The sequence below is a fragment of the Coptis chinensis genome, chromosome 2 (assembly GCF_015680905.1).
Source record: "Coptis chinensis isolate HL-2020 chromosome 2, ASM1568090v1, whole genome shotgun sequence".
Taxonomy (NCBI): Eukaryota; Viridiplantae; Streptophyta; class Magnoliopsida; order Ranunculales; family Ranunculaceae; genus Coptis; species Coptis chinensis.
The window spans coordinates 47,934,604-47,948,578 of record NC_141457.1 but is presented as its reverse complement, the minus strand read 5'-3'; the positions used below and the strand labels follow the sequence as shown (position 1 = coordinate 47,948,578).

General features: G+C 38.0%; 3 protein-coding genes across 3 annotated transcripts; 1 reads left to right on the top strand and 2 right to left on the bottom strand.

Annotated features, from left to right (window-relative positions):
* The first annotated feature begins 26 nt into the window (after positions 1-26).
* On the top strand, positions 27-3,154 carry HCF164 (Thioredoxin superfamily protein). The gene is made up of 4 exons (XM_086588975.1): positions 27-278; positions 897-1,115; positions 2,358-2,461; positions 2,590-3,154. Exons 1-4 carry the CDS (start codon positions 102-104, stop codon positions 2,870-2,872), a joined length of 783 nt encoding a protein of 260 aa, XP_086445101.1. The 5' UTR covers positions 27-101; the 3' UTR covers positions 2,873-3,154.
* A 672-nt stretch (positions 3,155-3,826) lies between these two features.
* LOC147516322 (tRNA-processing ribonuclease BN) lies at positions 3,827-5,778 on the bottom strand. The gene is given in 7 exon segments (XM_086588974.1): positions 3,827-4,231; positions 4,234-4,297; positions 4,380-4,448; positions 4,450-4,505; positions 4,508-4,540; positions 4,543-4,719; positions 5,194-5,778. Coding segments are annotated over 7 exon segments (960 nt in total). The 5' UTR covers positions 5,603-5,778; the 3' UTR covers positions 3,827-4,079.
* Positions 5,779-7,696: 1,918 nt separating this feature from the next.
* LOC147516321 (wall-associated receptor kinase-like 14) lies at positions 7,697-11,634 on the bottom strand. The gene is given in 4 exon segments (XM_086588972.1): positions 7,697-9,233; positions 10,018-10,095; positions 10,770-11,192; positions 11,195-11,634. Coding segments are annotated over 4 exon segments (2,052 nt in total). The 5' UTR covers positions 11,487-11,634; the 3' UTR covers positions 7,697-7,974.
* Between the last annotated feature and the right edge of the window lie 2,341 nt (positions 11,635-13,975).

Here is a 13,975-nt window from a genome sequence, read left to right as displayed (position 1 = left end):
TTTTGCTCACAACACGAAAATATACCCAACCTTATCAGCAGCTTTTTGAATAACAGAATTTAACAGAAAACTGTTTTCCACAGCAAACAAAATAATAAAAAATGGCGCGTGTACTTTCCAACCCAATAAACCTTAACAGATTCCAACCATCATTTCAAGCATCATTTCCAAGAAGAAGATCAGCTAGCCTTCCACGTCAGAAAAACATTGGTGGGTTTAGAGGAAATAAGTTAGTTTGTCAAACAAACCCTGATCCAAATGATTCTGCACCAACAACGGTTAGTTAGTTGTTAGTGACTATGGTTCAAATGAGTGTGTTTTTATAATAAATTTGTTGAATGTTTTAGGAGTAATTTAGTAGAAGTGAATTTGAGGATTTATTCATTTGAAACTCTAGACCTGTGACTCTGTGAGGACCTCATTGGCCATGTGCGATTGTACTGACTGGCCTTTTTTCAAGTCGGTTTGGCTTAAGTTAGAAAAAGGTTGGTAATGGTTTCTGCTGGTAAAGCCGTGGGAGGGGAGAGAAGAGGCTTGTAGAAACATTGACAGAATTTATGTATGCTTCTTAAATTTCTACCAAGTGGTACCTAGTCTTGTAAAACAAAATACCTCTTTACTTGATATTTATGTTTGTGAAGCAGTTTATGTTTTTGAAGCAGACTTCTCTTGTGGGATTGGCTGTACAGGCATCCCCACTTGATGCAAAGACTGTTTAAGTCAACCAGACTTTCTAGGTATTACTAGCCTCATACAGAGGCACACCCCTGTACTGTAATGTGATGAGAAGAAGAGGGGGGGCTCTTTTCTTTTTTTGCACCAATCCTTATGAGCTTAATTTCTTTTAAAATCTCTGACTGTCTCTAAGTCGTTATTGATTGTTTGTATGGATGCAGGAAGAACCTGTTAGTGTACCTGATTCAGAAAAAAATCAAACTAGTGAAACTACGAATTCTACACAAAATGCTGGATCCATTGAGTTCCCAAACAGAAGTATTAATAGGAAGATAGCTTTGGCATCCACTTTTGCCGCTGTAGGGCTTTTCCTATCAACAAGACTAGATTTTGGTGTTTCTCTGAAGGACCTATCAGTAGCTGCTTTACCTTATGAAGAGGTTGGTTCATCTATGATATTCTTATTCTCTTTACTATGTTGTAATTAAATGGTTGGAGTGAGGCTACCCTAAGTTAGCAAGGCCATGTTGGAGTGTAGAGCTTTTTAAGTTGGAAAGTAAAGTCACCAGGACTGTGATCAAGATCTAAAGTCGCTCTTGTCACCTTTAGCTTCATATGTACACCACTCCATTCTAGTGTAAGATCATACTAGGAAATTACTATCTTTAGATTTCCTGATAGTTGACCCATAAACTAAACATATGTGACTATAATGATATGGATGTTTATGTTTGAGAAACTATTTGATCATCGGCCATATTTCACATCAAATACACATGGTGAGTGATGTAGTGTGTCAACATCCATCGGCAATTCGGCATCACAACTTCAATGAAGAAATGGAGCAAATCAAAATGCACATAAGTTGGTCAACAAATGAATTTTGTTAGTGAACAGAGATGACCTTAGGAAGCCTTCATCCAGAAACGGGAAACCTAGGATCATATGGAAAAGAACGAAAATGATTCGAGTACAATGATTTTGTTTCAACTTATACTACTACCTAACCAACACGTCGTAATTTGGAGATCTAGTTTCCTTCTCGTAATCCTGGCAAGAATCATTTGAGCACTGCCAACTTTGTTTTTTGTTGCACCACCAAATTTGTTGCCTTTCTACCATAACCTGATGTCTCAATATGTCTCATATATTCCCTAGTTCTGAGCACTTGTTCAACTGTGTATGTCCAAGGAAAAGTGTGCATTTTCTCATGGCCTCTTTCCAATACAAGTATTAGATATTTATTTCACATTGATGACACCTAATCCATGATTTACCTCCTCCTCTATGAAGGTGACCTGTTGCTGTAGTTAGTTATGAGCTCGTTAACATCACTCATTGTCTCTATCAAGTCTCTTCTACATCGTGTTTACACCCTTCATTAGAACTCCTGAGAAACTGAATTACACCACCTTATTGTTGGGTATTCAGAAAGTCTTCCCCATATGATTCCAGAGGTGTATCTGATGTCTTTTGTACGCAAAGCCTTTCAGAGATTTTGCATAGAGTATCTTTATTTCCTATTGTGCCAACCACATTGTAGTAACCCCAGCATGTTATCTTTAGAATGGACATATGGAGATGACTTTAAAAGAGGCAAGACTAGCAAACCTGGTCTTTTCTCTGCACTATAACAATGCCATTGCATATAACAATGGCTTTTTCTCTTACTTCTTTTCTAGGCTCTTTCAAATGGAAGGCCCACAGTTGTGGAGTTTTATGCTGATTGGTGTGAAGTTTGCCGGGAACTAGCTCCAGATGTGTATAAAGTTGAGCAGCAATACAAGTAATATGCTTTAAACTTTTCCTAATGGCATCTGTAGTCTTTCGTTGCAGTTTGCTTGTGTATGGATAAAGATTCTTCTGATACGTCATTATTGTTAAATTAGTAGTTCTTGGTGTTAATGATTCCAGGGATCGTGTGAACTTTGTGATGCTGAATGTTGACAACACAAAGTGGGAACAGGAGCTGGATGAATTTGGTGTTGAGGGTATCCCACATTTTACGTTCTTGGACAAAGAAGGGAATGAGGAGGGCAACGTTGTGGGAAGGCTTCCAAGGAAGTATCTGCTTGAAAATGTGGATGCCCTTGCACGAGGTAAAGCTTCAGTTCCTCATGCTCGCGCTGTAGGACAGTATACCAGTGCAGAAGCCAGGAAGGTGCACCGAGTTACTGATCCTAGAAGTCATGGTTAGGTGTTATACCCTTATTTCGTATTCCTATCCGGCTCAAGCTTGTAGAAAGTGCAAGACTCACAGTGCATAGGTATTCACTCCATCCTTGGGTGAACATTGCAGATTGAATGGTACAGCCAAACCAAGGTAGTTGTTCGTTTAACAGTGCCCAGTGTACAATTGTGAAGAAGAGCAACTCGTGCATGGAATATGAATCCAGAAAATTGAGTTAATTCGAATAATTGCATACTTTGATATATGGTGTTATGGGATTGCCATATGGATATACACACATTTAGCTCTTGTGCGTGTTTTATTTGGCAGAGCATATTGTGGTAAAGTTGGGGTAAAAAAATCTTGAGGTCTCCACTTTGGCCATTCCATTGGGTGTTAGTGTTACTGAAGTCCTACACCAGGGTAGGCATGACTGTAAAAAAAGAGTAGAACTCTAGCAACAAGCTAGCCCCCAACTCTTCAACACTAGCAAACAACGGCATAGATGCATATTCTCACCTCTAGCTTCTGCATTGTGACTTATTCAAAAATATTCTGTAAGCACGTCTCAAAAGTCAGTTTTGTGATATAACTTTATCAGTAGAAAATGCAAGTTGTCAAGCCAATCACACACGAGCTTCTAGCTGAATTGGCTGTGTACCCTCTCCTCAGGGGAGAGGTTGCAAGTTCGAATCGCACCAAGTCCCTTCGGGGTTGTGCTTTCAAGCTAGGGTCCTTCAATATAACCGGTGTGGGTTATAGGCAGATTCTTGGTAATCAGACTCAATTTTCAATAAAACTCGATTTTTACAGTAAAGCCGCTAAGCTTGCAACACTAGGCATGGAATAAGTGAATTAGAGTCTTTCTAAACTGACGTGGCAAGCAGAGAGACCTTGATTGCAGTACTTTTGAGCAATACACACGCACCCCTGCTTGATGAGTGCCACACCAGTTTGTTCAAGAGAGTTTGTTCAAAAGAGTTTGTTCATATAAAATTTTTGTTAAACTTATTATCTCTTGTTCGAAAGCAAATGGCATCTACAGACAATGCGACAAACCCATCAGATGGCGGGTACACCATATCTATGCCATGTTTGGCGCACATGCTGACAAATTTGCCAACTCTATTGGGTTTCCATGCTTCCTGTTACAATATGGTGGAAACCTAGCAAGCAAGAACAGCTGTTGACATAACACCACTTGGAACTTGGAAGTTGGAAGTTGGAACAATACTTAGTACTTGTCGGCAACAGGCCTAGATGGGAAAAGCCTAAGAAGAAATGTCATCAACGACCACAAGCAAACTACACCAAGAACTTGGAAAGAAACCAACATAGCAACCAAAGCTCCACTTCTCTCCAATAGTTGGGGAGATGATGGTGCCCCTTCATTGACATAATCAGCCTTTCAATGAAATGTGCAGCTTTACTCAACAGATAAAGTCTATAAACCTGTAGAATTTATCAAGGGACTCATCAAAATCTCTGGTTTGCAAGGAGGAAAAGTGTTTTGAGTCAAAAGATGTTAACATACCTCAAAAATAATAGGCACTATAGGCCAACACGATGACCCACGCTTGTCAAGACGCACCTCAAAAAGCAAATTGAGCAGCACAACTAATTAGAAATGGAGCCACTGCAACCGGAGCAGCCAGGCCAAAGCTGGCCAGGTTGCATACACAGCAAAAGTGGGGCCATCACCTTGAAGCCCATGGTGAAGAACGCAGATGACAGGTATCCATTTAAACCTGTAATAAGACCCCAGCGTTTTGGAGTGAACTGAAGATATGGCCTCTGCACATGATCAGCTATGAGCAGAAATGCAGCAAGACCAAAGTAAAACATGGCTTCTGATGAGAAAGAGGCTACGATTTCTGCAGAGTGATGGCAACAACTGAACTTAGTAACAAATTATTTTCCTACGTAGATAGACAGATAACCTAGGCAATCAGGAAATTGTTCACAAATAAAATAAAACAGCCAAAAAACACAAATCCTAATCACAATGGGGCGCAGGGACATTTTTCCGAGTCTAACACGGCACAGACAACCCTGTAAATAAATACTGAAATATCATACAGAGGGGATGTTATAGTGGATTCCATGCTCCGTACTAAGATTTTCAAATTCTTTTTTATCAACTGCAGTGCTCCCTTCACCAATCCGTTTATGTTTCAGTAAATGCACAGCAATTGAATTATTGTTCAGAATTTTTAGCTTTTCAGTATTTACAGCTAGATGAGACCATATATTGTATAGTTGGCCACTCAACTTATATTTAGCTTTTACTCATCCAGCACAAAAATGGATAATAATAATAATAATAATAACTCGAAATAGGAAAATACCAGCAAGAATTTCGTCCTTTATTAGCGAATCAATGGCATTGGTAAGGAAAAACTGCGGGAGTATTAACGACGATATAAAAGCAAAAGGAGCCAAAACCCAAAGAATTGAACTCTTGCCATCCTTAAAAGGAGCAGAAACCAACTGCCCTTCTTCTATAACTTGGTGAGTCAACCCGTAAAAAGAAACCGAACCCGATTTCCCACCAAACGGTTCCGGTTTATCCAAATTACGTAAATGCCCATTTGCATTTGACTTGTCTGAGCTTGAAGCGTTGAGGATAAAGTTGGGATATGAATATGAAGTTTTTTTTCTTCTGTTTAATTCAAGTTTGGGAGTTGTCCATTTTATATGGTTGGTTGGTTTGTTGATTGAAGGGAAATGGAAATAATATGTGGATTGTAGTTCCATCTTTTTTATTGCCTTATCAGCCTTATCTTCTATTTTTTTTTTTTCAACCGTTTAAACCCTAAGCTCACAGGTCCTAATTTCTTAAACCCTTACAGAAGCTGATATTTGCACCCTACGATGCTTAAACACACCCATGGTTCTACATAATTGCACAAGAGTTGCTAGTTCAATTGGTTGTATACCCCCCTCCTCATGCTCATAAGAGAGATTGCAAGTTTGAATCCCACCAAATATTGGTTGGGATTTCTTTCTTGTGTAATTATGTGATGGGCCTTTGGGCCAGGTGAACTTTTGGGCTAGAGACATGGTATTGCGACGATGGATGGACTAAAAGAGTGAAAACAAGTCTTCAAGGATAAAGTAGGGCGGTTGGGTCTACTAAAAAATGACGCATCGACAAGAGTCTTTGGGCTAGGTTCCCTTCAGGGTTTATGAGCGTTCGGGCTAGGGTCCTTCAATGTAACCGGTGTGGGTCTGCCTTAACCCTCTAACTTCAAAAAAAAAAAAAAAAAAAAAAGAGAGAGCTCACTTACAAGGTGGCAACCAGTGCACAAGCGGATAGAGATGCCCACCCTATCACTAGGAACAATGTCATTGCTAGAGATGCACCTAGCTAGTCAACATGATCGGCTTCATGTTCCCTCTCTAGGATAGATTCTAAAGCTCCATTGTTTGTTCATTCCCACAACCCCGTTATTCACATTCATGTATTTCCCCGAAAAGCTTTTCAAGGCCCATTCTTCCCTATCTAGATGTTATTCCCAAGTTGGTTGCTAATGACACGACCCATGTATTTGATCCAATCACGAGAGTTGTCAGTGTTTTGGCACTTGTACACTCTATTCGGAATTTTAACTAGCATTCCATTCATTCATTAAGGCTTTCGATGTGCAACCTCCGATCGCAATCATCCGATACAGTATTGTCAAAAGAGACACTCCCAAAAGCACTCTCTTCTTAGAGTCGTGGTGAATGCGGTTGATATAACGAAAGGGATGAATGCCCCGGGTCTGATGTAGCCTTCTTGGTCTTGCTATGGTTTTCTTTTGACCACCCACCCCCAATAGACCTACAAAACTTGCAAAGTCTTTTTCCTCCCACCATGATGGACTTTTCCTTTTTCTTTGGTATTTGTTATTGACAGACTCCATATTGTGTTGGGCAGACTCGACAAAAAAAACAATTATTACAAAATGTTGTCGGGTCCCAAAAAAAATCCAAAAAAAACAAATATTACAAATGTGTCATTGGTCCCAAAAAATTGAATTCGAAAATCTCAAACTTAAACGATCCGGCTAAGTTGTTCATTGTGCAAACCCAACGATGTGGCCACACCGTTTGAGATTTGAACTTTGAAAAAATATAAAGTTATGTTTTTTGGCGTTTGAGACTTAGTCCAAACGGTGTGGCCACACCGGTTAAGAGGCCATAAAACATAACTTTATATTTTTTCAAAGTTCAAATCCCAAACGGTGTGACCACCATCGTTGGAATTTCTTACACACCGTTTGAGACTTAGTCCAAAACGGTGTGGCTATCGTTGAGACTTAGTCCAAACGGTTGGCTTCAACCGTTGGGATTTGAAAAAAATATAAAGTTACGTTTTTGGCCTCTTGAAATGGGTGTGTCACACCGCTTGGACTAAGTCTCAAACGTTGTGACCAAAACCATTTGATTTGAGTCCCCAACAATGTAGTCACACCGTTTGAGACTTAGTCCAAACGGTGTGGCTACATCGTCGTTAGGGACTCGACCAAACGCGGTGACTACATTGTTGGGTTTCTTTCGATGAACAACCTACAAATTGGCCCAGATTAAAGCGGGGTTTGGGGTTTTTCGAATTGATTTTTTTGAGCACCGATGACACACTTGTAATATTTGTTTTTTTAGACTTTTAAGACCAATAGTACATTTTAATAATTTTTTTTTTTTTTTTTTTCGTCTGCCCAACACAATATAGGTCCGTCAGTAATAGGACCCTTTTCTTTTGGATGTCCTATATTTTCTTGAAAGTATTGATCCATATTTTACTTGGGCTAAGCATAAGTTGTGCGTGGAACTGTTGCCTCTTATTGAGCGAATTTAAAACGCAAATATGAAATTTACCGTTGCTTTCTTATACTTGTTACAAGTATGAAATAATCTAGCTTTTACAACTGTTTAATACGCTGTATCTTGTGTATCTTTTAGTAAAGGATATCTAACAAATAAAAAATGGAGTACGTACCATAATAAGTTCTAGCTAGAGTGCACAAAAATATTACTTGTAATGGATCTATGGCCAAGACTATAGGGGGGAAATGTAAAAGAAAATTGCTTGATATTCACAGTAGGAGATGATGCTAACAACCAAGTGAAGAAGTAGCCTTTTGTCAGTTAATTGCATTGTCCAACAAGCTGGTTGAAGACGGCGAACTCTGTTCGCTATACCATATTTCCTGCACAGAGACAGGGGAGCTGTCTTTTAGCTCCTCTAACGGAATCATTAAAGTACCCTTCAATGGAAGAACCAGTCTCCGACTATCTATCCCCACTTTCTTAAGCGTGAAGCCTTGTGATTTCTCACTTCCGACAGATGGAGATGAAGCAAGGCATTCATTCTCTTCAGAAGGCCCCCATGAACTAAGCCTGATGCACTCTAGCTCAGCTGCTACTTCTACCATAGATGGCCTCATGTCCCTGTGGAAGGCAAGGCATCTAAATGCCAGCTCGGCCACCTTGTGCACAGACGACAGGGTCCATGCATCACTATGGGGGTCGAGGTATGGATCCATTATCTCATCAACACACCCCTTCCCAATCTTTTCTACAGCAAGAGCAGCCAAGTTTACCTCACTGTGAGCACGAGAGAAGTCCACCACTTTCAATGCTGTTATGATCTCCGCAAGAACTACCCCAAAGCTGTAAACATCACTTTTGTCGGAAAGGTGAAAGTTCTGATGGTATTGAGGATCAAGATACCCTGGTGTACCTTGTGGGGCGGTGGAAATGTGAGAGGTTTCAGTCATACCGAGCCTTGAGAGCCCAAAATCTGCAACTTTTGACTTGAAATTATAATCAAGTAGTATGTTGCTTGATTTGATATCTCTGTGGTATATTGGGTTCTGAGCGGAATGAAGATGAGCAATGGCTTGGGCAGTTTCGGTGGCGATATTTAGGCGAACTGTCCAAGAGAGGCCAGAACCCCTCTCCCTCTGCAGATGTTGTGATAGAGTTCCATTTGGCATGAATTCATAGACAAGGATCTGCTCACCCCCCTCAATACAACAGCCTAAGAGGCGGACAAGATTTGGATGACTCACAGATGAGAGGAGCTTGATTTCGTTCATGACCTGCTCAATGCCATCAGCTTCCCTATGTCTGATCTTCTTAATGGCAGCCCACTCGTCGCTGTGAAGTTTTCCAGCATAAACAGTACCATATGCACCAGTTCCTATCCTATGTCTATCTGAGAAACAGCTTGTTGCTCGTTCAATTTCTTTGTAGCTATAAAATGGAATGCTACAATCACCGGCAGCTTCTGCAAGTAGATGCCTGGCACTCTTTCTTGATTTTAAAGAAGAAGACTTCCTCTGAATTAAAAAGCAGAGAAGAGCCAAACCAGACATTAAACAAGCTCCTACAATGATGCCTGATGTAGAAGATCACAAATTAGAACATCCAAAATCGGTTAGTGACTTTAAGGCCATATGGCATTTAGCAAAAATTAAATGGAAGAGATTTATAGCAAGACATGATCCAGTCATAGCACAACAAATCACATCTGCATACAATCTTTGCTTGGGCAGACGACAGCCTAAGGTTATATAATTTAAGTGTTTGTAATAAGTGCATCAACCCAATCATTTCCTCAAGTTAAGTACTGTTTAAGTGTCTATAAGCTGAGACACAGCGGTATTCAATAGACAAGTTATGGATGAAACACATAACATTGTGCGGCAGAAGCATTGAGCATGCACACTCGGGGGGCTATGACAACACTCCAAGCTGAGTGTTTCACTCAGTGGCTCAGGGCAACATCAATTGCATTATCCACTAAACTTGAAAAAGAAATAAGGATGGGATGAATGTCACTACTGACATGATGTAGATTATACCCATTTCAATGAGGCAGCATAATGAATTGATTTTACTAATTCAAATTTCTTTTAGGGGGTCGTTGGAAGCTGCTTGCCTGCCTGTAGAATAATACTGAGCCATGGTTTTTCTTGGAAAAGCAGGAAACATCCCAGCAACCTAAAAGGGGCCTAATCACTTTCCAGATTCCACAAATCTTCAATCTGATTATCTAGGCTATTTGATTAAGATAAATGCTAGTCATCATTTAATTTTAAAAGAATCTATTCTTGGAATAAGGAAAAAGATAAGAGGAACATTTTTCTTATTTAAAGAACTTTTGAGAAAAGAGAATGTACCTCCAATTAAAACACCAACTCTGTTATTTCCTCCACATTGACCAGACATATATTTTGAAGGATTGCATTTCGAAGAAACTGAAAAAACCAAAAAAATAATATAAAAAAATCAAAGCATATCACATAACTAGCAATAATACAGTCAACCCTGATATATTCTCCAAAACCAAGATCATACTGCAGTATAAAACTGAAATATTGCTTGACCAAGAATTTATCTTAAGTTGTCAGAAAATTGCATTTGGCTGACCAAATTGTTCAAATTATCAATCCAATTATAAATTTATAATCAAACTTTACGCAATAAATCCATATACTGTACATGGCCAATCCGCAAAATTTTGAATGTACTAAACCATGCCACTAACACAAAGATGCTTAAGGTGATCAAAACAATTGGCTCAAAAATAGATTTATCTGGGGACCAGTTGGTGCAGTATTTGCTGTTAGTCAAAAACTAAAACGTCTAACTACTATTATGTATGACTTGAGAAGCATTTGACTGGGGTATTAATCCACAGAACCTAGACGCCAGACTCAGAGAATAATAAAAGTCCATGGTCCAAAATTACAGCAAATTGTATTATATATATTCATAACATGTTCTTTACAAATTAACCATTGGATTACACTAATGTCAAACACAATCCCATAATGAAAACTTAAGGAACACATTATCCACAACCAGAAAATAACTCAATAATGAAAGTTTTTAGTCAAAGTCAAAATTAACAAAAAAAAATCCACTTTACCTTTCCGGCAACCATTTCCGTTAACAAACCCATCACCAACAAACCCATCTATACACCGGCAACGAAATCCAGGCTGTCTATTAAATGGTGAAATAAAGTTCGTACAGTTGGCATGATCAGAACACTTACAATTTCCTTCTAACCACCATCCTAGATTCACTCTTTGAGACTCAAAAGCAATTGAACTACTACTTGACAATTCATCATAAGCAACTGAAGATAACAACAAATTACACCCACTTCTATTCACATTACCCAAAGTCACGAATCCACTTTCTTGTGAGTAACAGCTTATAGGTTGGCTGCATCCTTGAAAATGTTTCTTCATTGCACCAGTCGAAAACATGCACTGATTTACCTTATCATTTCCACAGTTGGTCAGTAGTATAACGTTTTGCGATGTGATCGCGTAGTTTTGTTGTAGAGATGAGACATTGTTTCCAGGGGACGGTTGCAGTTAGCTGGAAGTTGTAAAATGAGATTGTCTGATGTTATATTCTTGATTTGGAACTCTTGTAGTTGTATGTAAACTTCTCCAGTTGTGCTACAGTTTAGCTGGATTTCGCAATCTGGGGAGAAGCCAAAAGGGTAAGGAAGGTGGTGGAATTGTTGAGTCTTGTTTTGGCCACAGAATCTATTGCAGAGAGCAGAAGCTTTTGAAGTTATGTATAAAAGAATGAGGAAGAAACTGATGAGATATCCATGCTCAGAATTCATGTTTTTTTTTTCTGAATCAAAGTTCAAAGATGAAAATCAACTACTCTTGTTGTTCTAGCTGGAATTGCCATATTGTTTTGTTGGTTTGACTATTTGGAGTAATTGAAAATTCTGTTGGTGTAATAACTGATGAATAAGAAATCAAGGTTGTCGTTGAAAATAGTAAAACTTAACAGCTATCTGTAATCATTTATTGCTGCTGTATAAATTTTCTCCTGCTGAGTTTTGAAGTCTAGGAATCTTACCAGTTTACCAGACTTTCTCTTCAATGAAACTGAGAGAAAACAGAGTTGAGTTCCTAGAAATTAAGTGTTTATTCAATACGCGCACAAGAGAGAAAGAAACAAAGCAGAGTACATGGAGAATGCTTTTTCTTTACACACTTTTATATTAATGAATGTGAATTAAGTAGACCGGAAACAATTAATTAACTAAATTATATACCTAATACGGCTGTTTTAAATCAATGGTTTGACATATTCAATAGCTAATTTCGATCTTTCCAAATTTTTATAAAATCTCTGTTCTACATATTATATTGGTGTCAATTGCTCAATCTTTCTTTTCGTGTTTTATTTTTGACAAAAAAAACCAAGTGATTTTTTGCTCCCAGCCCGTTAGTTTCTCCGAGCGCTCCAAGGGAATTTTGAGTCATACACGTATCATTTTTTTCACAAAAAGAGGGAAATTACAACCGTCACAAAATCCTCAAAATTTCCAATTTTATTAGTTTGTCTCATAAAAGAAATAAAAATATGAAATAAAAAAAATGTAAAGTGGAATAAACCTACAATCATGTGTATTTCTTCTTCATTTTCTTCCCGCAAAAATGGGTTAATAACAATAATATCTTCTTGTTAGTTTGTTCTTAATGCATCCATCGTGTTTTTCATATTTTGATTTCTATTTTTTGTGTTTTGTTTCCGTTTATTTTTATTTTCTTTCTAGTTATGACTGAGGGACAAATTAATAAAATTGGAAATTTTGAGGATTTTGTAGGAAGTGTAACTACTCTATTTTTGTGGAAAAAATGAGACGCGTGTGGCTAATAATTCCCTTGGAGCACTTGGAAGAATGCTGGGAGCAAAAAATCACTCAACCGATTTTCTATATTACAAAATGTATTGAAATATCATTGTTTCGTAATGTCTATTGATTTTTCAAAAATTACCATGGATATACAGTGTGTCAATGTTTTAGCCCGCCTTGACTAAGGCACGAGACACACTATGAGCGCACCTTATCATTATTTACAATTTTTTTTTTTTTTGAACACTTTTTGGTATATGTGACAATATTGGCTTTTGATCCATACTACTCAATCTACAAATTGAGTGTTACGCCCTATAAGTGCACATTAATACCTTGATTACACTGGTTTTAGGGGAACCGATTTTCTATATTACAAAATGTATTGAAATATCATTGTTTCGTAATGTCTATTGATTTTTCAAAAATTACCATGGATATACAGTGTGTCAATGTTTTAGCCCGCCTTGACTAAGGCACGAGACACACTATGAGCGCACCTTATCATTATTTACATTTATTTTTTTTTTTTGAACACTTTTTGGTATATGTGACACATCCATACTACTCAATCTACAAATTGAGTGTTACGCCCTTAAGTGCACATTAATACCTTGATTACACTGGTTTTAGGGGATATTTGTTGACATTTCAGAGGTTGATATTTTGGGGGATACTGATATTTTCTTCACTGCATAAGTCTAGGACTGGACCACGGATGAGCAGATTAAATTCAGGCAATAAACAAGTTTGACTTGGAGAGACCCATGGCTCACGTAGACGTTGAAGCATTGGTTAATTGGTATTTATAGAAGCAGGACCCCTCATCTCCCATTATTATCTCAGCATGAGGTTCACAAAAATTCTCTCTTTTGCTCTTCCAGTAGCTTGCACTCAAAAATCTTGTCTGGTACGAAAAATTTAAGTCTTTCGTAGTTTTCGTGGTTCAGTTGACTAAAACCACTTAGCCACTCGGTAGAGTGGGTCACAGCTCAATGAGTTTTGTGGGTCATTCCAACACTTATTACAGAGTTTGAGTCACATTTATGATTTATCACATTGAGTTTTTGAGTTTTTGTTGTTCAAGCCAAGACTATTTAGGGCATGTTAGTTTTGGATGAAATGCTAGGAAAAAAAAACAGGAAAATAGGTGGGGTTCATTTTTTTAGTAGTTTTTTTAGCTATTTGTTTGTCCATAGAAAGGAAATATTGTTTTCCGTGCGAAAACAAAACTAAAGAAATGGAAATGGTTTTAAGTCTATGGTCTAGACTTAAAAAATTTAGGGGAAAAAAAAATAAAAAAACAAACACAATTTACTTTCATTTCCACACTTTCTCAAACACACAATTTTAAAATTGTTTCCATTCCATTCCTTTCATTTCCTTTCTATAGTTGACCACTCTAATTATTTTATTTCCTTTCTATTAGTTAAAATTTAACAAATAGGTTCTAAGACTTT

Bases quoted from the DNA above. Each gene is read 5' to 3' on its own strand.
- HCF164 (XM_086588975.1), top strand. From the start codon at position 102: ATGGCGCGTGTACTTTCCAACCCAATAAACCTTAACAGATTCCAACCA. The intron at 279-896 runs GTTAGTTAGTTG...GTATGGATGCAG, and splicing joins ATGATTCTGCACCAACAACG to GAAGAACCTGTTAGTGTACC. The intron at 1,116-2,357 runs GTTGGTTCATCT...CTTCTTTTCTAG, and splicing joins CTGCTTTACCTTATGAAGAG to GCTCTTTCAAATGGAAGGCC.